Source organism: Geotrypetes seraphini, chromosome 12, assembly GCF_902459505.1.
Source record: "Geotrypetes seraphini chromosome 12, aGeoSer1.1, whole genome shotgun sequence".
Classification (NCBI taxonomy): Eukaryota; Metazoa; Chordata; class Amphibia; order Gymnophiona; family Dermophiidae; genus Geotrypetes; species Geotrypetes seraphini.
The window spans coordinates 46861832-46886024 of record NC_047095.1 but is presented as its reverse complement, the minus strand read 5'-3'; the positions used below and the strand labels follow the sequence as shown (position 1 = coordinate 46886024).

At 45.6% G+C, this 24193-nt stretch overlaps 1 protein-coding gene across 5 annotated transcripts in view; it reads right to left on the bottom strand.

The window, feature by feature from the left end:
• Positions 1-24193, bottom strand: part of JAK1 (Janus kinase 1) — a 241161-nt gene that overhangs the window by 182927 nt on the left and 34041 nt on the right. For 3 of the 5 annotated variants that reach the window (XM_033915500.1, XM_033915498.1, XM_033915499.1), the window contains exons 3-6: positions 22373-22493; positions 12246-12399; positions 6975-7138; positions 6577-6642 (exon numbers count right to left, since the gene is read on the bottom strand). In XM_033915500.1, coding sequence (XP_033771391.1) covers positions 6577-6642; positions 6975-7138; positions 12246-12399; positions 22373-22493 — 505 coding nt within the window. The remainder of the gene's footprint in view (positions 1-6576; positions 6643-6974; positions 7139-12245; positions 12400-22372; positions 22494-24193) is intronic. The other 2 variants (XM_033915502.1, XM_033915501.1) reach the window with 1 other exon arrangement.

Sequence of the window (24193 nt, the reverse complement as noted above, 5' to 3'; positions counted from 1 at the left end):
CTAGAGCCCTCTTACAGTCCAAAGTATGCAGAGCCTGTTCTCCAGAATGAGAGTGAGGTTTCGGAAAGAAGACAGGCAGAACAATGGATTGGTTGAGATGGAACTCAGAGACAACTTTAGGGAGAAACTTTGGATGTGTACGTAGAACTACCTTATCATGATGAAAGACTGTGAAAGGTGGGTCAGAAACTAGTGCATGGAGCTCACTGACCCTCCTGGCAGAGGTGAGCGCAATAAGGAAAAGTACCTTCCAAGTGAGAAACTTGAAAGTGGCAGTAGCCAAAGGTTCAAATGGAGGCTTTATTAAAGCGGAGAGAACCACATTAAGATCCCAGATCACAGGAGGTGCTTTAAGAGGTGGTTTTACATTGAAAAGACCTCGCATGAATCTGGTGACCAGGGGATGAGCTGAAAGGAGTTTTCCATGGACTGGCTCATGAAAAGCAGCAATAGCACTGAGATGGACTCTGATGGATGTAGATTTGAGGCCAGAGTCAGACAGAGAAAGTAGATAATCCAACAATGTCTCCACTGCAAGGGACGTGGGATCATGATGATGAAGAAGACACCAAGAAGAAAACCGTGTCCACTTCTGATGATAACATTGCAGAGTGGCTGGTTTCCTGGAAGCATCCAGAATAGAACGAACGGGCTGAGACAGAAGAGAATCATATGAAGTCAGCCCGAGAGATACCAAGCTGTCAGGTGTAGAGACTGGAGGTTGGGATGTAGAAGGGTCTCTTGATGCTGCGTAAGCAGAGAAGGAAATAGTGGAAGCAGAAAGGGTTCTCTGGAACTGAGTTGAAGTAGAAGGGAGAACCAATGTTGTCTGGGCCACCGTGGAGCAATCAGAATCATGGTGGCTCGTTCCCTCTTGAGCTTGAACAAGGTTCGTAACATGAGCGGCAGAGGAGGGAAAGCATACAGGAACAGATTGGACCAATCCAGAAGAAAAGCGTCCGCTGCCAGACGGTGAGGTAAGTAGAGTCTGGAGCAGAATAGGGGCAGCTGGTGATTGTGAGGAGCTGCAAAGAGGTCTATCTGAGGAGTGCCCCACTGAGCGAAGATGGACTGTAGAGTTACAGGATCGAGTGTCCACTCGTGAGGTTGGAGAATTCTGCTGAGCTTGTCTGCTAAGGAATTCTGTTCTCCCTGAATGTAGATAGCTTTCAGGAATAGTTGGTGATCTGTGGCCCAAGCCCAAATCTTCTGGGCTTCCTGGCACAAGAGGCGAGAGCCTGTCCCACCCTGCTTGTTGATGTAGTACATCGCAACTTGATTGTCTGTGCACAGCAGGAGGACCTGAGGAAAGAGAAGATGTTGGAAGGCTTTGAGGGCATAAAACATCGCTCTGAGTTCCAGGAAATTGATGTGATGTTTCATTTCCTGGGCTGTCCAAAGCCCTTGAGTTTGGAATTCGTTCAAATGAGCTCCGCAGGCATAAGGGGAGGCGTCGGTGGTAATGACAAGTTGATGAGGAGGTAGATGAAACAGAAGACCTCTGGAGAGATTTGAGGATATCAACCACCATTGTAGAGACTGACGAAGAGATGATGTCACAGATATGTGTCGTGAGCAAGGATCCGTCGCTTGGGACCACTGGGTAGCAAGGGTCCATTGAGGAGTGCGCAGGTGAAGACGTGCGAGGGGTGTGACATGAACTGTGGAGGCCATGTGTCCCAAGAGTATCATCATTTGCTTGGCAGAGATGGAACGTTGTGGAAGCACCTGCTGACATAGAGATTGAAGAGTTTGAAGACGGTTGGATGGCAGGAATGCTCTCATGAGGACTGTGTCCAGTACCGCTCCAATGAATTGAAGTCTCTGAGTGGGGATGAGATGAGATTTGGGTAGATTGATCTCGAACCCCAGAAGCTGTAGAAACAGGATGGTTTGGTTGGTAGCCAGGAGCACTGTTTGAGATGAATTGGCCTTGATTAACCAATCGTCCAGATAAGGAAAGACTTGAAGGTGGTGAGAGCGTAGAAAGGCAGCCACCACAATGAGACATTTGGTGAACACCCTTGGAGAGGAGGCAAGACCGAATGGTAGCACCTTGTATTGATAATGACAGCGATTGATCATGAAGCGGAGATACTGTCTGGAGGTCAGATTGACCGGTATGTGAGTGTATGCTTCTTTGAGATCGAGGGAGCATAGCCAGTCATCTAGATTGAGAAGAGGGTAAAGAGTGGCCAGAGAAAGCATCTTGAATTTTTCCTTGACTAAACATTTGTTGAGATCGCGAAGATCTAGGATTGGTCTGAGATCTCCTGTTTTTTTGGGAACTAGAAAGTAACGGGAGTAGAATCCCTGTCCCTGCTGATCTAGAGGAACTTCCTCTATAGCGTTTAGAAGGAGGAGGGATTGAACCTCCTGAAGAAGGAGGGCAGACTGAGGAGTGTTCAAAGCAGACTCTTTTGGCAGGCTTTGAGCTGGAAGGGTCTGAAAGTTGAGAGAGTAGCCGTGGTGGATGATGTTGAGGACCCATTGGTCCGAAGTGATAACCTCCCACCGGCTGAGGAAAAGAGAGAGACGACCACCTATAGGTTGAGGTAGGTGGGTAGAAATTGGAACACTGGCTATGCTTTGGAGAATGCAGTCAAAAGGGCTGTGTCGATTTTTGTTGTGGAGGTGGCTTCACAGGTTGCTGCTGCTGTGGCCTGGGAGGCTGACGTTGCTGTTGACGTTGACGCCTGGGTTGCTGGGGAGCTGCTGGCAATGGGCGAGCTGCATAGCGTCGTTGATAAGCCGATTGCTGTCTGAAAGGCCGAGTCTGAGGAGGCTTTTTCTTAGTCTTGAGCAGGGTATCCCAGCGTGTTTCGTGGGCAGAGAGCTTTTGAGTGGTTGAGTCCATGGATTCCCCAAAGAGCTCATCCCCCAGGCATGGGACATTGGCTAACCGATCTTGATGATTAACATCGAGCTCGGATACTCGAAGCCAGGCAAGGCGACGCATGGCCACAGACATCACAGTTGCTCTGGAGGTAAGTTCGAAAGTGTCATAAATTGACCGAACCATGAACTTACGTAGTTGAAACAGAGAAGACGAGCAATGATGAAAAGCTTGCTGTTTGCGCTGAGGAAGGTACTTTTCAAATGAAGCCATGGTGGTAAGAAGATGCTTAAGATAAAACGAAAAATGAAAAGCATAGTTACCAGATCTGTTAGCCAACACTGCATTTTGGTAGAGCCTCTTACCAAATTTATCCATGGCTTTGCCCTCTCTGCCAGGAGGTACAGAAGCATAGACACTAGCCCCTGTGGACTTTTTAAGAGTAGATTCCACAAGCAGAGATTCATGAGGAAGCTGGGGCTTATCGAAACCAGGAATAGGAATTACTTTATACAATGAATCTAACTTACGGGGAGCTCCTGGAATCGTTAAGGGAGTTTCTAGATTCTTGTAGAAAGTTTCCCTCAAGATGTCATGAAGAGGGAGTTTCAAAAATTCCTTTGGAGGCTGATCAAAGTCAAGGGCATCTAAAAAGGCTTTAGACTTTTTAGATTCAGCCTCCAAAGGAATGGATAGAGAGTCACACATGTCTTTCAAAAAAGAAGTGAAAGATGTGGATTCATGTTGAGAGGATGGGTCAGGCACAGCAGGCTCATCCTCATCTGAGGAACATTCACCCTCAGATAGAAAGGGCTCTTCAGAGTCACCCCACAGATCAGGGTCCCTGATATGAGAACTACGGTCTCGGGACTCTGGGGTGGATGGTTCCAAGTGCCGGGATTTGCACACCGACTTACCCGACCTCATCGATATGGTACCGGGAGACGTTACCGGTTGCACCGGTGCCGAAGTCTGTACAGACTGATGCTGGGCTCTCGGTTCCGGAGCAAGAACAGGCATCGATGTCGATGAGGCCGAGTGGACCGGTACCGAAGCGGATGCTGCAGATAATAGGGGTTGGTCTACTACCGGTACCGGTGGTTCAGTGCCAATAGAGCAGGAAGGAGTTGTTGTAACTGCTCCTTTAGCTGCACTTGGAGGACGGCGGCAATACGCTCATCCAAAGAAGGCATCGGTACCGCCTTTTTCTTTTGCGGTACCTGCAGTGCCGCTCGACGCCCCGAAGATGAAGAGCCCGAGGTCGAAGGACTCACTTCAATCGGGGCGGAGCGCTTCCACTGGCGTTTCACGGTCGGCAGGACTGGGCTCGCTGCAATAGAGACCGGAGGACGCTCCAGCGGGGAAGGCTTCTTAGCCGGCTTACCTGGATGCGACGTCGGTGTGGTATCGCACGGCGTCGAAGAAGTAGGTGCCGACTGTGAAGGTGTCGATGCCGGTGTCGATGGTATGGGATCAGACATATCGGCACCGAAAAGTAATCGCTGTTGTATCTGGCGATTTTTCAAAGTACGTTTTTTCAACGTGGCACAGCGGGTGCAGGTGGAAGCCTGATGCTCAGGACCCAAACACTGTAGGTACCAGTTGTGCGGGTCCGTGAGAGATATAGGCCGAGCACACCACTGGCACTTTTTAAAACCTGGCTGAGGGGGCATGAAAGTAAAATCGGCTTCCGCCAAATCGAAGGCCGAGGCCTCGATGGTGGCAGTAGGCCCCGCCGGGGAAAAACCGAATTGAAGAAAAAAATAAGGTTTTTTTTTTAACAAAAATAAAAGAAAAGAAAAAAAGGCAATAGAGCCAAAAGGGTTTACGCGAGCGGGAAGGCGTAGAGAAAAAATTTCAACGGCCGTTGAAAAACGCGTCTTCTTAGCTCCACGGAAACTAAGAAACTAGGGACCACGCGCCTCTGTCGGGCGGGAAGGCACTCGCGCGTGCGCAGTGCGGCCTACTAGAACTTTCCAAGTTCTTAGAGTGCAATCACTCTAAAATTGTCGGTGCCGTCACCCATCAGTCAAGAATATGCTGCCTGCTTGTCCTGGGATAATAATAGTACCAATTGTAATGCAATTTCTTCCATCCATTTTTCATATACTCTTAATACATAATACTAACCACAAAATTTTAAAAAAACACAAAGCGCACTGTATGCAGAGAAAATATTATCATTTATATTCGGGGGGGTTCAAAGAGGTCAAGGCAGATGACTTTAAAATATGCAATGTAACCTCAGTAAAAACTATAGAAAAATAGACAAATATAGTGCAAAATATAGACAGCACATATAAATTCTCAAAACTGACACATTTCGATCACTAAATTGAAAATAAAATCATTTTTCCTACCTTTGTCTGGTGATTTCATGAGTCTCTGGTTGTACTTCCTTTTGACTGTGCATCCAATATTTCTTCTTTTCTGCCTCCTGCACGCTTCCTCTCCTCCAGTCTTCATTCTCCCCCCAACAAACATCTTTCTCTCTCCCTCCATGGTTCCAACTTTTTCACTCTCTACCCTCTTCCCCCTTCTCATTTCCTCCCTTGCTGCAAAGGGAATGGGGAAAGAGATCCACGATGCATCTCTCACTCTCTCTACTGCCACATCCAACATTTCTCCATCTTTTCCACCAGTCCAACATTTTTTTTCTGCCTCCTGCACCCTTTCTCTTCTCCAGTCCTCATTCCCTCCCCCCCAACCAACATCTTTCTCCCTCCATGAGTCCAACTTTTTTACTCTCTATCCTCTCCCCCTTCCTGTGACATTTCTCCTTCCCTTTCTGCCCTCCCCATCCATCTCTCCCGTCATGAGTCCAACACTTTCTGTCTCCTGCACGCTTTCTCTCTTTCTCCTCGCCCCTTCCCTCAAGTGTGACATCCCTCCTTCCCAACACCACTCACATGCTCTCTCTCCATACCACTTCTTCAGGTCCTCCATATCATGTCCATTTCTCCCTCTCACAACTAATATGCTCTCCCCCATGCAACATCTCATCCTCCCCTCCAGCATGCAGCACCTTTCCTTTCCCTCTCCTTCAAGTCCAGCAGTACCTTTCTCTTCTCCTCCCCTTCTACCAGGTGAAGCAGCATCTCTTCTTCCTTCCCTTCCCCCCTCGCTCTCCCCATGTCCAGCATACCCCTTCTCCGTTCCCCCGGCCCTTCCCCATCTCCAGCAGTACCTCTCTTCTCCCTAGCAGCAGCTCACTGTGTGCTTTTAACTTCCTCACACAGCTGCCGCTAGTGTTAGTTTAGCCGCAGTTCCATCAAGCAGCCTCGGGACCTTTGCTAAGCCAGCCCACCTCCAATGATGCAACTTCCTCTTTCATCAGAGATGGGTCAGCCTAGCAAAGGCCCGAGGCTGCCAGCTATACTACCACTAGAAGCAGCTGTCTGGGGAAGTTAAAAACACACAGTGAGCTGCTGCTGGTCCTGGGGGGGAAAGGAGGAGCAGGAGGGAGGCTGGGGAGAAAAGATGAGGGAAGTGGGAGATATGCAACGGCAGAAGGAAGTTGGGAAACATACAGTGCCGGCACCATGTACCCCCTGACAATGGTACACTTACCCCCTGGGGTATGCGTACTGCATATTGAGATCCTCTGCATTAGATAAACTGCCCACTGGGATAGATAGGGAAAATGCCTGAGTACTTGATTTGTAACTCGTTCTGAGCTCCTTTGGGAAGAGGTGCTAAAAAATTGAATGAATAAATAAATAAAATAAAAATTCAGCTACCTGCTTATTTGGACCTGGGGTCTCCACCAATGACTGAGGCGGCAATTGTGCTTTTTTCTGCAGTATCTAAAACCATTTCAAAAACAAGAGAGTGATGTTGGGTGGCTCCTCGACACCTCTTGTATGTCTAGTTTTGCAACATTGGTATTTACACATGAAAGTGCTGGCAAACATACATATATGTTGCAAGAGTGAAACTTAACACGTGTAAAAGCACTTCCTCTTTAAAATACATTTTTCTAACATAGTTGTTGCTACTGGATGTGCTGTCAAGTATACTTATGTTTTCCGGTAATCTTATATTTTGGGGGAATTGTGAATTTCCCAACCTGGCTCTCATTTCCTACCTAGACAACATATCCAAATCAGGCTCCATGTGTTGCAAAATTCATTCTAACCTGATGTCCTTGAGAAGTTCTGGAAGTTGCATATTCTTTTCAACTGCATGATGAGATATGGCAAGTACTGCCATACCAAGGCATTCATTCTCAATTTCATGGGCCTCCTGATCACTTTTAGTGTCTCGAACAGGTGCTAAGCATTTCACCAAGTCATACTGGCCCTGAAGAAAAAGAAATGGCAGATCAGTTTACCAATAAAAAATGAATCCATTTTACTACCCCCACCCCCATTTTACAAAACCGTATCGTGATTTTTAGCGCCAGCCGCAGCGATAACAGCTCCGACACTCATATAATTCCTATGAGCATCAGAGTTGTTACCGCCACAGCTGGCGCTAAAAGCCGCACTACAGTTTTGTAAATAGGGGGTGGGGGGTTAAATTTGCTTAAAAAAAAGAAAAGAAAAAAACGCCTTGCAAATTTTCCAAAGTAGATATCAGCCTACTCACTTCATAGTATCAAAACACATAGATACTCTTTATTAATAGTTGCTCATGGAAAAAGAACGCAGGTTGGAATGGCTTCATGTGTGCCCTTGATCATGTAATTATTTTCACAAGTGACTACCATACCATAGAGCTAATCTAAAGCTCCTAGTGCTTTATTCAGAATTAGAAATAAGAAACCAAAAATGTCTCGACTGCATAAGTCTGCACACTCCTTGACTTGATGGAAATCTCTTCCGAGTTGTTTATGACAAAAGGTCTACCAACTTTGCACAGTGGGATGGTGTAGCTCAAGCTCACTCAGATTGGCTATGGCCATCTATAGACTAAAGCAGGGGTGTCGAACTCAATCAGAGAAGGGGCCAAAATCTAAAATCCAGCCTAAATCGCGGGCTGAATGGTTTACTGAACAGTCATAAACTGACAATGTTAACCAGAAATGTGAATTTAAAATGAGTGGAACAATCTTTTCCTTAACAGTGCTGTTAACCAACTCACATGCTATCAAGCAAAACAGTAATATTGGTATCAAGCAAAACAGTAATATTGGAATGTACCTAAAATGCTCATTGTTTTGTTTTCTGGCTAGATGTCTGACACCGTTTTCCCCGTATCAATGAGTCAATGTTCGGTTTTATTTCTTGGGCTGTAGCAACCCGCAAAACAGCATGGAGGTTGTCATCGGTAATGCGTGATCTGTGCTTGTTTTTGTTCAGATTCATTATTGAAAACATCTGTTCACAAAGATAGGTGCTCCCGAACATGGATAGAATACGGGCAGCATGAAGTCGGAGCTCTGGCATTGAGTCAGGGGGCAGTAGAGGGTAGAAGTCCTCAATTTCAACATCCTGAAACCTTGATTTCAGGCCACTGTCAGACTGAAGCTCGATTATCTCCATCTGAAGGTGATGGGGCACATTGTTGACATCAACTGTAAAAGGATTGGCAAAGATGTCAAAGCCCGAGTGCTGTGTTCTAAAGTCAGAGAAGCGCCGCTCAAATTCACTTAGTAAACGGCTAACTTTGGTAGCCAGCCGACTGCAAGGAAAAGTACCAGAAATAGTGGTTGAGATACTCAAACAAACGGGAAAGTGGGCAAGATTGTCCTGTTCCAGTTGGGACTTCCATAGTTGAAGTTTACGCTGGAATGCTGTGATCATGTCAGACATCTTCGTGATGACTTGTTTGCGTCTCTGCAGCTTCAGATTCAATTGGGCGAGATGCTCGCATATGTCACACATCATAGCAAAATCACATAGCCAGGCGGGATCCGACAGTTCAGGCAAGGGCTTTCCTTTACTTTCCATGAAAAGAGCAATTTGTTCTCTGAGCTCAAAAAATCTTTTGAGGACTGCGCTCTTGCTCAGCCATCTTACTTCTGTGTGGTATGACACGTCTCCATGCTCTGCACCCACCTCCTGTAAAAACTGCTGGAACTGGCGATGATTCAGGCCACATGCCCTTATAAAGTTAATAGTTTTAATGACTGTGGTCATTATGTCATTCATGTTCAGAACTTTTCCACACATAGCCTCTTGGTGGATAATGCAATGATAAGTAATCAAGGGTGTGTGGCAGTGACTTTTTTGCATTCTTTCCTTCATTAGTCCAACCAAGCCTTTCTTTTCTCCGCACATTGAAGGTGCGCCATCGGTAGTTAGCCCCACCAACTTTTCCCAGGGTAATTTAAAATTATTTATAGATTTCTCCACAGCCTCAAATATATCTCTACCAGTCGTCGTCCCATGCATGGCAGCTACATCCAAAAGTTCCTCAGTGACAGAGAGGTCGATCTTCGTAGCACATATAAAGATGGACAGCTGCGCTGTATCAGTGTTGTCTGTGCTTTCATCGATAGCAAGTGAAAAAGCGAGATAACTGCATGCCTGTTCGGCCAGCTGTGATGATAGATTTCCTGAGAGTTCTTGAACTCTGTCTGCAATGGTGTTTCTTGACAAACTGACAGTTTGAAAACTCTGTATCTGGTCTGGGCATACTTTCTCACACACTTTTAGCATGCATTGCTTCAAAAAGGCACCCTCTGAAAAACACCTTGAAGTACGGGCAATTTCTTCAGCCACTATAAAGCTGTAGCCTTTGTAAACATTTGCTGCTGTGATTGTAGTTTGCCTTTTAGTTCTTTAACAATTTTATGCTTTTCTTCCAAAGTATATTTGCCATACTTAACATTATGTTTGGTGTCAAAATGACGACGTATATTGTACTCTTTCATCACCGACACTGTCTCATAACACAATATACACACTGGTTTGCCCTCACTAAGCACAAACATGTATTCATTTTCCCATTTGTCATTAAATTGTCTGCCTTCACCGTCAACTTTTCTTTTCCTGGACATTTTGGGATCAATATTGGCAGTAAAAGATGTAGTTTATTGGAAATCTGCGTTAGAATGAAAAAGTCAGTCAATAAATGCCTGGCTGGGTACAGATAGCAGATTCTGTTGCGATTTTTATGCCTACACTTTATGCCAGGAACTGGCAGCTTCTGCTGTTTTTTTTTTTTACATAGTTCCCCCCCCCCCCCACGTCCGATTCACCCCAAGCAGGACAGCTCGCACGCACCTGCACCCCCACCCCGAAGGACCGCCGACTCCATGACTCCCAACACGATCGGGGCAAGAGGGAGCTCAAGCCCTCTTGCCCCCCCGACTCCCCGACACGATCGGGGCAAAAAGGAGCCCAAGCCCTCTTGCCCCGCCGATTCCCCAACTCCCCGACAATATCGGGCCAGGAGGGAGCCCAAGTCCTCCTGGCCCTGGCGACCCCCCCCCCCCGCTAGTTGTTCGGGCCAGGAGGGAGCCCAAACCCTCCTGCCCTCGACGCAAACCCCCCCTCCCCCCATCGACCGCCCCCCCCAAGAACCTCCGACCCCCCTGGCCGACCCCCACAACACCCCCACCCCCCTTCCCCGTACCTTTCTGTAGTTGGCCGGACAGACCGGAGCCAAACCCGCCTGTCCGGCAGGCAGCCAACAACGGAATGAGGCCGGATTGGCCCATCCGTCTCAAAGCTCCGCCTACTGGTGGGACCTAAGGCTCCCAGGTCTATTCTGATTGGCCCAGGCGCCTTAGGCCCCACCAGTAGGCGGAGCTTTGAGACGGATGGGCCAATCCGGCCTCATTCCGTCGTTGACTGCCTGCCGGACAGGCGGGTTTGACTCCCGTCTGACCGGCCAACTACAGAAAGGTACGGGGAAGGGGGGTGGGGGTGTCGTGGGGGTTGGCCAGGGGGGTCGCGGGTCGGCTGGGGGGGCGGTCGGAGGTTCTTGGGGGGGCGGTCGATGGGGGGAGATAGATAGCAAGTACGACCGGCGAGATCACAAGCCTTCTATGTCACCGCGCGTCATTGTGATGGAACGCAGCGGCGTGCAGTGATGACAGCGCGGTGCGGGCCACATTGCAAGGCCTGGCGGGCCGGATTTGGCCTGCGGGCCTTGTGTTTGACACATGTGGACTAAAGTCTTCAAAGTCTTACCATAGATGTTCTACTGGATTCAGATTCTGGATTGACTGCATCCCTGAAAGACATTCATTTTCTTCTGCTAAGCCACTCCATTGTTGCTTTTGTTTTGTGTTTAGAACCAGTGCCTTGCTGAAAGGTTAATCTTCTCCCTGGTCCCAGATATATGACAGATGTAGTTTGTACCACCCATCTTTCCCTCAATCTTTCTCTAATGCCTGCAAAGCATCCCCCACAATTGTTTACTTTATGCTATTAATTATATATATACACACTAGTCTTTAATCCCGTTACATTAACAGGTGATAGAATAGATGTGAACATAAGAACATAAGCAGTGCCTCCGCTGGGTCAGACCAGAGGTCCATCGTGCCCAGCAGTCCGCACACGCGGTGGCCCAACAGGTCCAGGACCTGTGCAGTAATCCTCTATCTATATCCCTCTATCCCCTTTTCCAGCAGGAAATTGTCCAATCCTTTCTTGAACCCCAGTACTGTACTCTGCCCTATTACGTCCTCTGGAAGCGCATTCCAGGTGTCCACCACACGTTGGGTAAATGTGTGTCTGTCTTTCTTTATTTCTTTCTCTCTCTCTCTCCTTGGCCCGCTGTATGTCTGTCTGTCTTCCTTTCTGTCTGTCTCTCTGTCCCCCTGTCTGTCTGTCATTCTTTCTGTCTGTGTCTCTCCCTAGCCCCTTTCTGTGTCATTCCCCTTTCCCTCTCCCCCTAGCCCCTTGTTGTGCCATGCCTGTCTGCTCCGTGGCCCCCTTCTTACCCCCCTCACAGAGGAAAGCATGATTGCTGTCTTTCTTTGTTCAAACTGATTTCACAGAACAGAACTAGATCAAATCTTCATCCACAAGTATTCAAAGTCATCTTAATTACTGATGGACACAGATACACTCAAACTCTTAAATTATTATGGGCTTTATCAAGGCAATTTCTGGACTTGCTACAACAAAGAGTACAAAGACTTATGAAACAAAAAAAAAAGTTGACTGCATATTCTTAATTACTTCTGACAATTTCTATAACTTGTTTTTCATGATGAAAGTGTACTATAAGTATGCAATATAGATTAGTTAAAGAAACTTGTGCCAGTTTAATGCATTTTGAATTACATTTTTTAGAGTAGAATATGAAAAACATACAAGGATATAGAAACTTTTACAAGGTATTGTATATATCTATGGCTAAATGAAAAAATAGCAATTTGAAATTTCCTTTCAACTTGTGTCAAAAGCTTATAACCTTAGCATTCATCCTTTAATTACTCCAAGACTTGCACTTATACTGTGCATTATTATTACAAAAGAAAAGCTTTTTAATTGCCTAGACTTACCTGTGCAAACAAATATTCCAGTGAATTAGCATCTAGAAGTGGAGTCCCTTCTTGTACTCTCTTTTTGTCAAAATCATTTCTCTGTCTTTTGGCACAATGCCTCCAAACAGATGGTTCATTTTCATTAGTGCCATGCCAGTTTATAAAATAAAATCTGAAAAGTAAGTTTAAAGAAAAGTAAGCATGGCAGCTGTGATCGACTGTCAGTAGTTTCCCTGGACAGTGTGGGCTGATATTTTGTCAATTTAGATCAATAGTTATGCCTTTAATATTTACCATTTATTCTGATTTGGCTTACTGTATTGTATTATGTTTTATTGTACTTCACCTTGTGCCATCTGTCAAGACAGTTAAGCAAGTATAAACAAGAAACAGTTTTAAGATGTTAATATATTTTAAAGGAGTACTAGAAAGTAGGTATATGCGCTTCATTAGCACGCATTTGGTTTCAAGTTTATTAAAAAATTTGTTATACCGCTTAATCAAATTTCTAGGCGGTGTACAGTAATAAAAGAATATCTTAAAAGAAACAAAACAAGTTGGAGTTAAAATACTATACAGAACCGGGTTAGGTTAGTATACACATACAAAAACATAAAATACTAACTGCGCACAATTAGGGAAGCAGGGTAAAATTACAATCTTTGAGAGAAAGCACACTTAGGGTAAAACAATAGGAGAGGGTAGAAGTTTTAGTCCTTAAAAGGACAGTTTTTATCCAAAAGCATCTTGGAATAAAAATGGTTTTAGTTTTGCTTTAAATTGCTTTATCGTGGATTCGATCCGTAAGTGATTGGGCAGCGAATTCCAAAGAGAGGGTGCAGTGACAGCGAAGTTGTTGGATCTCAACATGTTAATTAGTTTTAATGATGGTACAACAAGAAGATTCTGTGACGTAGAACAAAGAGATTTAGTAGGATAATAGGGAATTAGGAGTCTATCAATAAATTATGGTTGATTGTTTAAGAGAGTTGTAAAAGTTAATAGTAAAATTTTATAACTAATTCTATGTTCAACGGGTAGCCAATGTTTATTGAGTAGAAGAAGAGAAACATGGTCATATTTCTTTGCGCCATAAATAATCTTGATAGCAGTATTCTGCATTATCTGAAGGCGTCTTATTTCCTTTTTTGTAATGCCCTTATAAAAAGCATTACAATAATCTATACAAGAAATTACCAAAGAGTGGATTAGTGTATTCAGAGATGCTGTATCTAGTAGTTTAGAAAGGGAATGTTTCATTCTAAGGCGGTGGAAGCATTTCTGGACCACCGTACTAATATGATTGTGATAAGAAAATTTACAGTCAAGAGTGCAGCACTCCACTGTTTACTCTCCTCCATTGAGAAAAATGACCATTTAACCCTACCCTCTGATTTCGGTCCAATAACCAGTTCTTAATCCACAATTGAACATTGCCTCCTTTCCCATGACTTTTCTCAGGAGCCTCTCATGAGGAACTTAGTCAAAAGCCTTCTGGTAATCTAAATATAGAAACATAGAAACATAGAAAATGACGGCAGAAAAGGGCTATAGCCCATCAAGTCTGCCCACTCTATTAACCCTCCCTAACTACCCTCCTAGAGATCACACTCAGGTGGTAATACCTTTACACTGCCCTCGTAGAGATCCGACGTGGGCATCCCACTTATTCTTGAAATCAGGTACGCTGTTACTAAACTACTAAACTAAACCTTAAGTTTATATACCGCATCATCTCCACGGAAGTAGAGCTCGGCACGGTTTACAAGAACTTAAAAATGAGAAAGGGTAGGAAAAGGTTTACATAAGTTTATAAATTGAGTGGAAAAGTAAGGGAAAAGAAATTACATGTTAGAGAAGAGCCAGGTTTTTAGTTGAGGCTGTTGGCCATGTTCACCTGCTCTGGGAGCTTGTTCCAATGGTCAACCACTCTCTCACTGAAGAAATACTTCCTGGTGTCGCCATGAAATTTCCCGCCCCTGAATTTCAGCGAATGCCCTCTTGTGGCCGAGGTTCCTTTAAGAAAGAAAATATCTTCCACCTCTACACGACCAGTGATATACTTAAATGTCTCGATCATGTCTCCCCTCTCCCTGAGTTCTTCGAGAGAGTATAGCCGCAATCTGTTCAGCCTTTCCTCGTACGTGAGATCCTTGAGCCCCAAGACCATCCCGGTGGCCATTCTCTGAACCGACTCAACTCTCAGTACTTCCTTACGGTAGTGTGGCCTCCAGAATTGTACACAGTACTCCAGGTGAGGTCTCACCGTGGCTCTGTACAACGGTATAATGATCTCGGGCTTCCGGCTAACGAAGCTTCTACGGATACAACCCAGCATTTGTCTGGCCTTGGATGAAGCTTTCTCTACTTGATTGGAAGTTTTCATGTCTTCTCTGATGATCACCCCTAAATCTCATTCTGCCACAGTCCTAGCCAAGGTCTCCCCATTCAGTGTGTACGATCTGCATGGGTTATTGTTGCCTAGGTGCATGACCTTGCATTTCTTGGTGTTGAAGTTCAGCTGCCAGGTCGAGGACCAGTGTTCCAATAAAAGCAGGTCCTGCACTGATACACTGCATCAACCGGCTCGCCTTTATCCACATGTTTATTTGCACGTTCAAAGAAGTCAATTAAATTGGTGAGGCAAGACTTCCCTCGACTAAACCCATGCTGACTCTCTCATTAAATCATGTTTGTCTACATGTTCCACAATTTAATTTTTTATAATTGTTTCCACTATTTTGCCCGGCACCGAGGTCACCCATTGAACCCTTTTTAAAAACTGGCATAACATTAGCCACCCTCCAATCTTCAGGTACTGTAGACTATTTTAAACAGAAGATGTTTGAGTTCTTTCAGTACCCTGGGATGTATACCATTCGGTCCAGGTGATTTATCACTCTTTAACTTGTCGATTTGTCTTCCATGTTCACCAAGATTTCTTTCAATATCTCCGCCTCAACACCATTGAAAACCATTTCCAGTTCAGGTAGATTTCTTACATCTTTTTCTGTAAAGACCGGGAAAGGGACATACAACCAGAGGGGAACAAAGTGGAACAGTGCAAAACAATCAAACAAGCGTCTCAGCAAGAAGCATAGCGGGCCAACATGAAGAGAGAGAACAACATATCCACAGTCAGATACCCATCACAATTGACATTTTAGGAAAGAAGAAACCCCCATCCATAAACACCCAAACCACAGGCAGCCATCCGCAAGTCACAACAAACACCCACCAGGCACTCATACCCCCCATGCAACCATGCATCTACCTACAAAGAAGAAACACCACCAGCCCCGTAAGGGAGGCAATGCATAGGAGCTGCAGCAACAGCCGCCAGAGAGCTAGGTAACACCGGTGTGCTAGGTGCCCCGACTGAGGAGTACGCTGCAGTTCATAGCGGCCCACCTCAGCCAAGCGAGCAAGCCACTGCGGGAAAGAGGCCACTGAGTCAGCCACCCAATATTTCAAAAGAAGCTTTTTCTCCACCAAGACAGCCATGTAGATAACTTTCCACTGAGGCAACGTGAGCCCCACCTCAAGCGAGCCACGCAGATCCCCCAGCAGCAATAAACCATAATCTCAGGGCACAGAGCGTTGAACAAGGCCCTCCAAAAATGGAAGTACTTGCAGCCAGAGTTCAGAGGCAGGACATTCCAAAAAGTGGTGGGTGAGGGTACTCAAATAGCGGTGACATTTAGTACAAACCTCCCCCTCCCACAGGCACCCTGGGGATATTAGCTTGGTGCAGTATTTTAAACTGCATCTCCTGAAAATCCAGGGAGCCCCCCAGGGCATTTACCATGGCAAAAAGATCAAGAAAGGTCTTCTGATCATAGGTGATAGCAAGATCTGATTGCCACCGGGAGGCCAAGGTGTCAATGGTACCAAGGGCCAAGGCATTCTTTAAAATACAGTACCAGGTGGCCAACTTGTTCAAGTCGGGAGTCACCTGAAAAAATTGGGTATCCAGGGGACCACAGAGCCAAGCATCCCCCCAGTGAAGACCAAGGGACTGGTAGTAGTGGTGAGCTTGAAGGTAAGCCCAGAAATGGGTTCGGGACAGGTGTCAATGGGACTGGAGCTGGGCAAAGGTAGGAAACTGGCCACCCTCCACACTGAGAAGATCCTGAAGTGATCTACACCCCCGCAGCTCCCACTGCCGAAACCAAGAGTGTCCCACTCCCAGAGGAAAGTTAACATTACCACACAGCTGTAACAAGGGGGAAGCCGCCGGTGTCTTCCCCTGGCAACGCTGCCACCAGCGCCATGCACGACGCCAGGGTTGTAAAAAAAGCAAGTTTAGCCCCCCCCCTCGGAATCACAGACATTGGCGCATGAAGAAGGGACAGAACGAAGTGAGGGGAACACCAGGAATCCACCCAGCCCCGAGGAGAGTACCTAGAACAACCCGACCAGCCTTCATGAATAAACTGGAACAAAGCGGCCACATTGTAAAGGCGATGATCAGGGAAATAGAGCCCAAGCTCCAAAAAAAAAAATTTCCACAAGCTGGCCAACAGGTACCACAGAGAGATTGGCCTGTCAGCTACAGACTCCAGTCTGCTTCTCCTCCATGTAAGCAGAGCTGAATCCTCAAAAAGAGGAGCTCTGAGCACCAAAACCAATCAAAAAGTCACAAAAAGAAGAAGAAAAATATATACATTTTTTTCCTGTTCTTACATACACTCTGGTGAGGTTCGATAGAGGAGCCGTGGCAGGGGCTTTGAACAAAAAAATGAACTTTGTGTGGCCTGAGCCGGCAAGCCCGCTGCGAGACAGAGAGATGCGTGGTAAGCGCACATGTGCACTCTGCCGGCCACGGAACTACAGATCAGGCAACACGGCATTAAGAGTGCGCATGCGCGCATAGCGTTTTATTATTATAGATGAAGAAATCTGGTCAATAAGAACTCAAACACCAATAGAGTTGGTACTTATGAATCTGAAGGTTGCAGAGTTCAGCCTTTCTGTCCATAACAATATCCTCTAACGATCTGCAATGAAGAGATCGTGCTCAACTCATTACTGAAGATTCTCAAATCTGAGCAACACTGTGCCTTAAGTTTTTATATCTAGCCAGAACATGAGTAAACATCAACAAACAAACTTTCAGCCCACAGTCAAACCCACTCATGCAAAGCTGAAACAAAGTAAGTGCACAAACCTGCCTGGCTGCATACAGCACTGTAGACTCCCCAACACTAAAACACTGCAGATGTAGTCAGTGTTTAATTTCAAGTTCATGCCTTTATAAGGAAAGGAAAAAAAAATGCCGCTTACAAATCCCCCAGGAGAATTGATAATACAGTACTTCGACTCAGGTTACTTCTGCTCTTGGATACAGGACACGTTAAAAGAGAGGAGCACGTGATTCGCGCTGACCTAGTTTGATTCCTCTGACGGCCCGTAGAAGAGCATCTTTAAACCTGGAAGTGAGCTGACGAATGTTTCGTCGGCTCATGACCGCTGTAGTGCTGGTGGGAGGTTTGGACTCGTGAGAGAGATGAGGGTTCATGGGTCGCTGGGGTGACTTGCTGCATGCTATTGCAGGCAGTTGCTGTAGCGCTGTTCCTTCAAGGCTTTTTCCCTGCACCCGTGCACTCTTTTGAATCACCTAGCCGAGACCCTGGTGGAGCCCAATGCAGGTAGTCAGGGACGCTGGGTGGCAGTGCTTCTGCATCTCGATTGTGTTGCTGCTTAGAAACATTCCTGAGTAATGGTGCTACTGCTATAGAAAAGCCGATACTGCGTCTCCTCTCTCGATCCCCGCCAGAATCGGAAGTCTTCTCCGACTCTGTTGAGGTTCAATAGAGGAGCCGTGGCGGGGGCTTTGAACAAAAAAATGACCTTTCTGTGGCCGGAGCCCGTGCATGCGCACTCTGCCGGCCACGGAACTACAGATCAGGCAACACGCATGAGCGCTTAGCGTTTTATTATTATAGATACAGAGCAGATCAGAAAGATTCCTTCCAACGTGTGCACAAAGAAAAACTGAAGGTGTAGCAGAGCCCTCTAGTGAAGGAGGAGGAATTCAAAAGCTGGAAGGGATTCCTTCTGCACCGCTCACGAGTATGGGGATATTACTAGCCCATCCAGAATGGCACACCTATTACACTAGAAAAGTTAATAGTATGAAATAACCACCGTGGATATCTAAGGAATCCTATAAAACCAAGATAGGATCAAAGTGTCGAAAGTGAACACAGATCAGTGACTTTATAATCCTTGAAAACAGATTCCCCCAATGGTCTAAGAAGCCCCTTTATTTATTTAGATTTTTATCCCGTCCTCCCAGTAGCTCAGAACGGTTTACAAGTAAACATTCACAATGGAGTGAATTGGACATACAAGATTATACAGTAGATTTAAATACTTGGACATACGAGGCTTTGCAGCAGTGTAAATATAGGGACTATACAGCAAATTAAGAACAGTAGTTTAAATATAAGTAGTTTAGTTTAGATACTAGTTATTTGAGTATAGGCTGAGAGTGGACTATACAGAAATTTAGGCAGAAGATTAGAATGGAGAAAGAAGGGTAGAGGTGGGGTTTAAGGAGTTGGGTGTAGACTGAGGGTGACCTTTAGTTAAGAGGAGGGTCTTTACCATTTTCTGGAATGTCATTAGTGAGTTCTGTAGTCTGAGTTGAGGGGGGAGTTGGTTCTAGAGTTGGGGAACGAAGTGGCTGTAGGAGCGTTTGCGGGCGGTTTCTGAGAGGAGGGACCTTCCGGGGGGAATGCATAGGCGTATCTCCTTTTCTGAGCGAAGGGTGCGGGTGGGGATGTAGATGGGTAGGTTGGATTTTATGTAGGAGGGGATGGTGGCGCGGAGTGCTGGGGAGATGGGATCATGGTAGTTGAGGCTGTGTAGGAGGCGGATAGCTGCATTTTGGACCCGTTGGAGGCGCTTGAGATCTTTTTTGGTTATTCCATTAAATAGGGAGTTGCAGTAATCCATTCTGGAGAGGACATATGTGTAGAGGAGTTGGGCTAGGTCATGTGTGGAGATGTAGGGTTTGATCCTTTTCAGTTGGCGGAGGTAGTAGAAGGAGGTAGACACTACTTGGGATATGTGGGTGGATAGGGATAGGTGTCCGTCTAAGGATACTCCTAGGCTGCGTACTTGATCTGTTGCCGTTAGTAGAGTGGAGTTCCATGATAGTGTTGGGTGTGTGTATTTGGTGTTTTTGTTCCTGATCCATAAGAGTTCGGTCTTAGAGGCGTTAAGTTGTAGTTTGTTGTTTGTCATCCAGTTTTTCATGTCAGAGAGGCAGTGTTGGAGGTTAGCAATTTGGGACAATCGGTTTTCGCCTAGTGGGAGGAGCAGCTGGATGTCATCGGCATAGGAGTGGATTTTAATGTTGTACTTTTGCGCTATATCAATGACAGGTCTGATGTAGAAGTTGAATAGGAGGGGGGATAGAAGGGCGCCTTGGGGAACGCCATATTTGATAGGCTTGGGGTTAGATTTGTGCGTCCCTAGTAGGACAGTTTGGGTCCTTTGGTGGAGGAACGAGGTGAACCATTGGAGGGCATAGTCCTTGATTCCAAGGTCATAGAGTCTGGATATGAGGAGGTGGTGGTCGACCGTGTCAAAGGCAGCACTGAGGTCAAGTAGGACTAGTAGGGCATCGCTGCCTTTGTCGAGTATTGACCAGTTGTCATCAATGATATCTAGGAGTACTGACTCTGTGCTGTGGCCTGTTCGGAAGCTGGATTGAGCAGGGGATAGAGCAGCTTGTTCTTCTATGAAAGGGTGTAGTCGGCGGAGCACAATTTGTTCTAGGAGTTTGGAGACAAATGGAAGGTTGGAGACCGGGCGATAGTTGCTGGGTTCGTTAGGGTCAAGGGTGGGTTTTTTGAGAGTGGGTTTAATAGCTGATTTCCAGCTGAGGGGAACTGTCCCTGTGGAGAGGGAGGTGTTAATGATGGGGAGGATGGATTCTGCCATGGACAGCAGGAGGCTGGATGGGCAGGGATCGAGGATGGTGTTGGAGGGTTTGAGTTCTCTCAAGGTTTCGAGAACCTCAGCATGGGTGGCCATATCAAATTGGGGGAGAGTGGTAGAGGATAGGGTATTTGGGTTAGGCTGGGGGTGTGCAGGAGTGGGGTTGGTGTTGGTGTCAAGATTATTGCGGATGGTTTGTACTTTGGACTGGAAGAAGTTCGAGAAAGTCTCACTATCAAGTTCTGTTTGGTTGGTGTGGCTTTTTCCTTGGGCGCTGGTGAAGAGTTGGTTTGTGAGGGTGAATAGTTGTTTGGATCTAGCAGGGGCTAATTGTAGGAGGTGAAAGTAATAGGCTTTCTTCGCTTCTAGGATGGCAGCTTTGTAGGTGATGGATGTGCTTTTCCAGTGGGCTTTGGTTTCTGAATTTGGGTGTTTGATCCAATTCCTTTCGTTTTATGGATCAGAGGTTACTGGTGTACCAGGGAGCAGGTGTTTTATTTGTGGTTATTAGAATTGTTTTTGTCTGGGCAAGGCTGTTATAGAGGGATTGGATGTTGGAGTGCCACATGGAGGCTGCTAGGTCGATGGAGTGGGGATGTTGGGTGCAGGTTTCATTCAGGGTGCGAATGCCTGCGGCCATGGCTGGAGGGCTGACTGAGTTAGGGAGTTGGCGTAGGGTGGGAGGGTTAGGGTCTTTATGCGGGGCTAGGGTAGTTTCGAGTGGGAGTTGGAATTCAATGAGGCGGTGGTCTGACCATGGGACAGTGCAGTACGTTTTTGCACTTATTGTACCTTAACTGCAAAACTTAAAGTGTGGTAAATACTAGGTTCTTTTTGAGGTGATAACTGAAGTTGATATCATCTAGCACATAGCACCAATCCAAATACTGTCACTGGAAGCCATGCTCTGTCACTACTCATATCATGTTTATGACCTGCCCCTACCCATTTAAAGCAACTAGCATAGGGTTTCATGGGTCTACACCAGTAGTCTCAAACTCAAACCCTTTGCAGGGCCACATTTTGGATTTGTAGGTACTTGGAGGGCCAAAAAAAAAAAAAAAATAGTTGATGTCTTATTAAAGAAAAGACAATTTTGCATGAGGTAAAACTCTTTATAGTTTAAAAATCTTTCCTTTTGGCCAAGTCTTAATAATAATATTGTAATTTATAGCCAACAATACATATGATCAAGAAACTGTTTTACTTTTGTGATTATGATAAACATACCAAGAGCCTCAAAATAGTACCTGGCGGGCCGCGAGTTTGAGACCACTGGTCTACACTAATGGCTAATGTGTACGAGGGCTGATTGAAAAGTAAAGAGACTGTCTGTTCTTTCCAAGAAATAGATGCGACAACGCTGTGCTGGTTCTTTTGAAGCTAACACATCGACGATTCTGAACCTGCATTTGGACTGCCATAGTCTTTTTTGGTGGGTCACAGCAAGAGGAAGAACTTTGTATGTTTCATCATGGCAGATGAGGAAGACATGTCTGTGAGAGTATACCAGAGATGTGTAATTGAATTTTGTGTTAAACTTGAAAATAGCAGTAATGAATCTTTTGAAATGTTTTGGCAAGCATAAAAAATTCAATCACACACCTCTGGCGTACTATCATAGGCATGTCTTCCTCATCTGCCAAGATGAAATGTACAAAGTTCTTCCTCTTGCTATGACCCAGCAATGAAGACTATGGCAGTCCAGGTTCAGAAACATCAATGTATGTGTTTCACAAGAACCAGCACAGCATTTCCACATCTACTTCTTGGAAAGAAAAACAGAGGCAGTCGCATTACTTTTCAATCAGCCCTCGTAGTAAACTCCATGGAATTTGTTAAAGGGCCCCAACAAAGAATGCTTAAATGGTAAATATTTCTTTAAAAAATTTTATGCAATGGAAAATAGATGAAAATATTTGAAAAACTACTTACACATTTTAATTCTCTAACTTCCTTCTTTCATAGTCTCCCAATTTTAAATTTTTATATAGCATAGATTCTTGTACAAGGTGAATTTTTGGGTAGTAGTTGGTGAAAACTGTGTAGCAAATGTAAGTCATCATTGTGTCCTACAGTTGCTAAAGATTCAGTGGACATCTATCATTGCATCAAAATATTTCACAATAAAATTCTAGGACAGCTTAGCAGAACCTTTGTTTTCTAGATGCATAAAAGACTTTCTTACATACCTCATACGATAATGCAGTCTGAGTGAAACGTTATCTATTTTAAAGATGTGATTTGGTGCATACCACAGATTATTGCCTTCTTCATACAAGGCAAACAAGTTGTGGCATAATGGAGATATACCTATTAAAATGAGAGGAAAAAAAAAAATCAGTCTGAGTGTAGATAACTTTTCACTGTTGAGGAGCAACTCACTAAGACGAAAATTAGAGAATGACATGGGGAAAAAATTTGTCTCCATCACCACCCCATCCCCGTGACCACCGACCCTGTCCCCTCCCCGCGACAAATGTCCCCACCCCATCCCCGTAACCATTGTCCCACCCCATCCCTGCGACCACTGTCCCTGCAGCATCCATACAAGCCTCAGTGCTGTAATATTTAGCTTATTCCTTCCTTATAAATCAAAGTTCTGGCTGCTGAACTAGAGAAAGATATGTTCAGCTAGCAAGGATTTGCTTATAAATTTTTTATCAACACAACTAATATACTATAAATAAATAAAATAAACAGAAATTTTTTTTCTACCTTTGTTGTCTGGTTTCTGCTGTCCTCATCTTCTCCTCATTCATTTCCTTCCATCCACTGTCTGCCTTCTCTGTCTCTTCCATATGCTCCGTTACTGTGCCTCTCCGTTCCATCTCTCCCCTCCACCTCCCCCCCCAAATTGGTCTAGCACACATCTTCTTCCCTCCGCTCTCCCCATAGTCTGGAATCTCTCTCTTCCCCATTTTTCTTCAGCATCTGTTCCTTTCCACCCCACCGTCCCTCTCTCTCTCCCTTCCCCAGTTCCTTTCAGCGTCTGTTCCTCCCCACCTCACCTTCCCCAGTTCCCTTCAGCGTCCAGTTGCGTCAGAGATGACCTTTACAGCAGCTACACACAATTTCAACGCTCCGGCTGCTTGCAGAAAAAAAAAAAATTTAGAAATCGCCTGCCACGAGAGGAAGAGAGATGCTCCGACAGGGCAGTGGCGATCAGGCGGCAGCAGCAGCAGTGATCAGGAGGGAGGGAGATGCTTGGACGGGGTGATGGCAATCAGGCAGCAGCAATGATCAGTAAGGAGGGAGGAAGCGAGCATGATCGGTGACATTCCCTCCCTTAACTGCGGAGACAAGACCATTCACCACTCCACAGGGTGGTGAATGGCCTTGTCCCCATAGCACAGATTTGCTACTGCACATGTGCAGTAAGGGTTTTATTATATTAGATAAAACACTCACATATTAACCAATGATAATACAGTACAGTAAAGTAATGTTTAGTACAGTAATATAAAGTAACCAATGATAACAAATCATGATGTGGAACCTGGCAGAGACAGCAAGATTGGGCCCCCACCAGCAGAGACAGCAAGATCAGGCTCCCCTGGCAGAGACAGCAGGGCTCACCTGGCAGAGACAGCAAGATCGGGCCCCCACCAGCAAAGACAGCAAGATCGGGCAACCCAACTGGCACAGACAGCAAGATCAGGCCCCCGCGAGCATAGACAGCAAGATCGGCAACGACAACTGCAAGCGGTGCTCAGCCCAGAGCTTTCCCTTTGATGCAGCTTCCTGTTTCCACCTGGTCAGTTCAAATCAGAGGGAAGCTCTGGGCTGAGCAACGCTTGCAGTTCCCATAAGTTCGGATTCCAGGGGCAAAATTTAATTTAAAAAATAGTTTGGATTCCAAGTTGTTCGAGTTCTGGGGCGCCACTGTACATGATTAAGTTAACTAGTCTCTTCTTTAATATTTCTGGTCCTCACCAGTCACTAGTTTTTTGATCAGCCAGCCAGTCGGTAAGTTTAGTGAATCACGTCCTTCTTGCTTTGCATGCCAATTC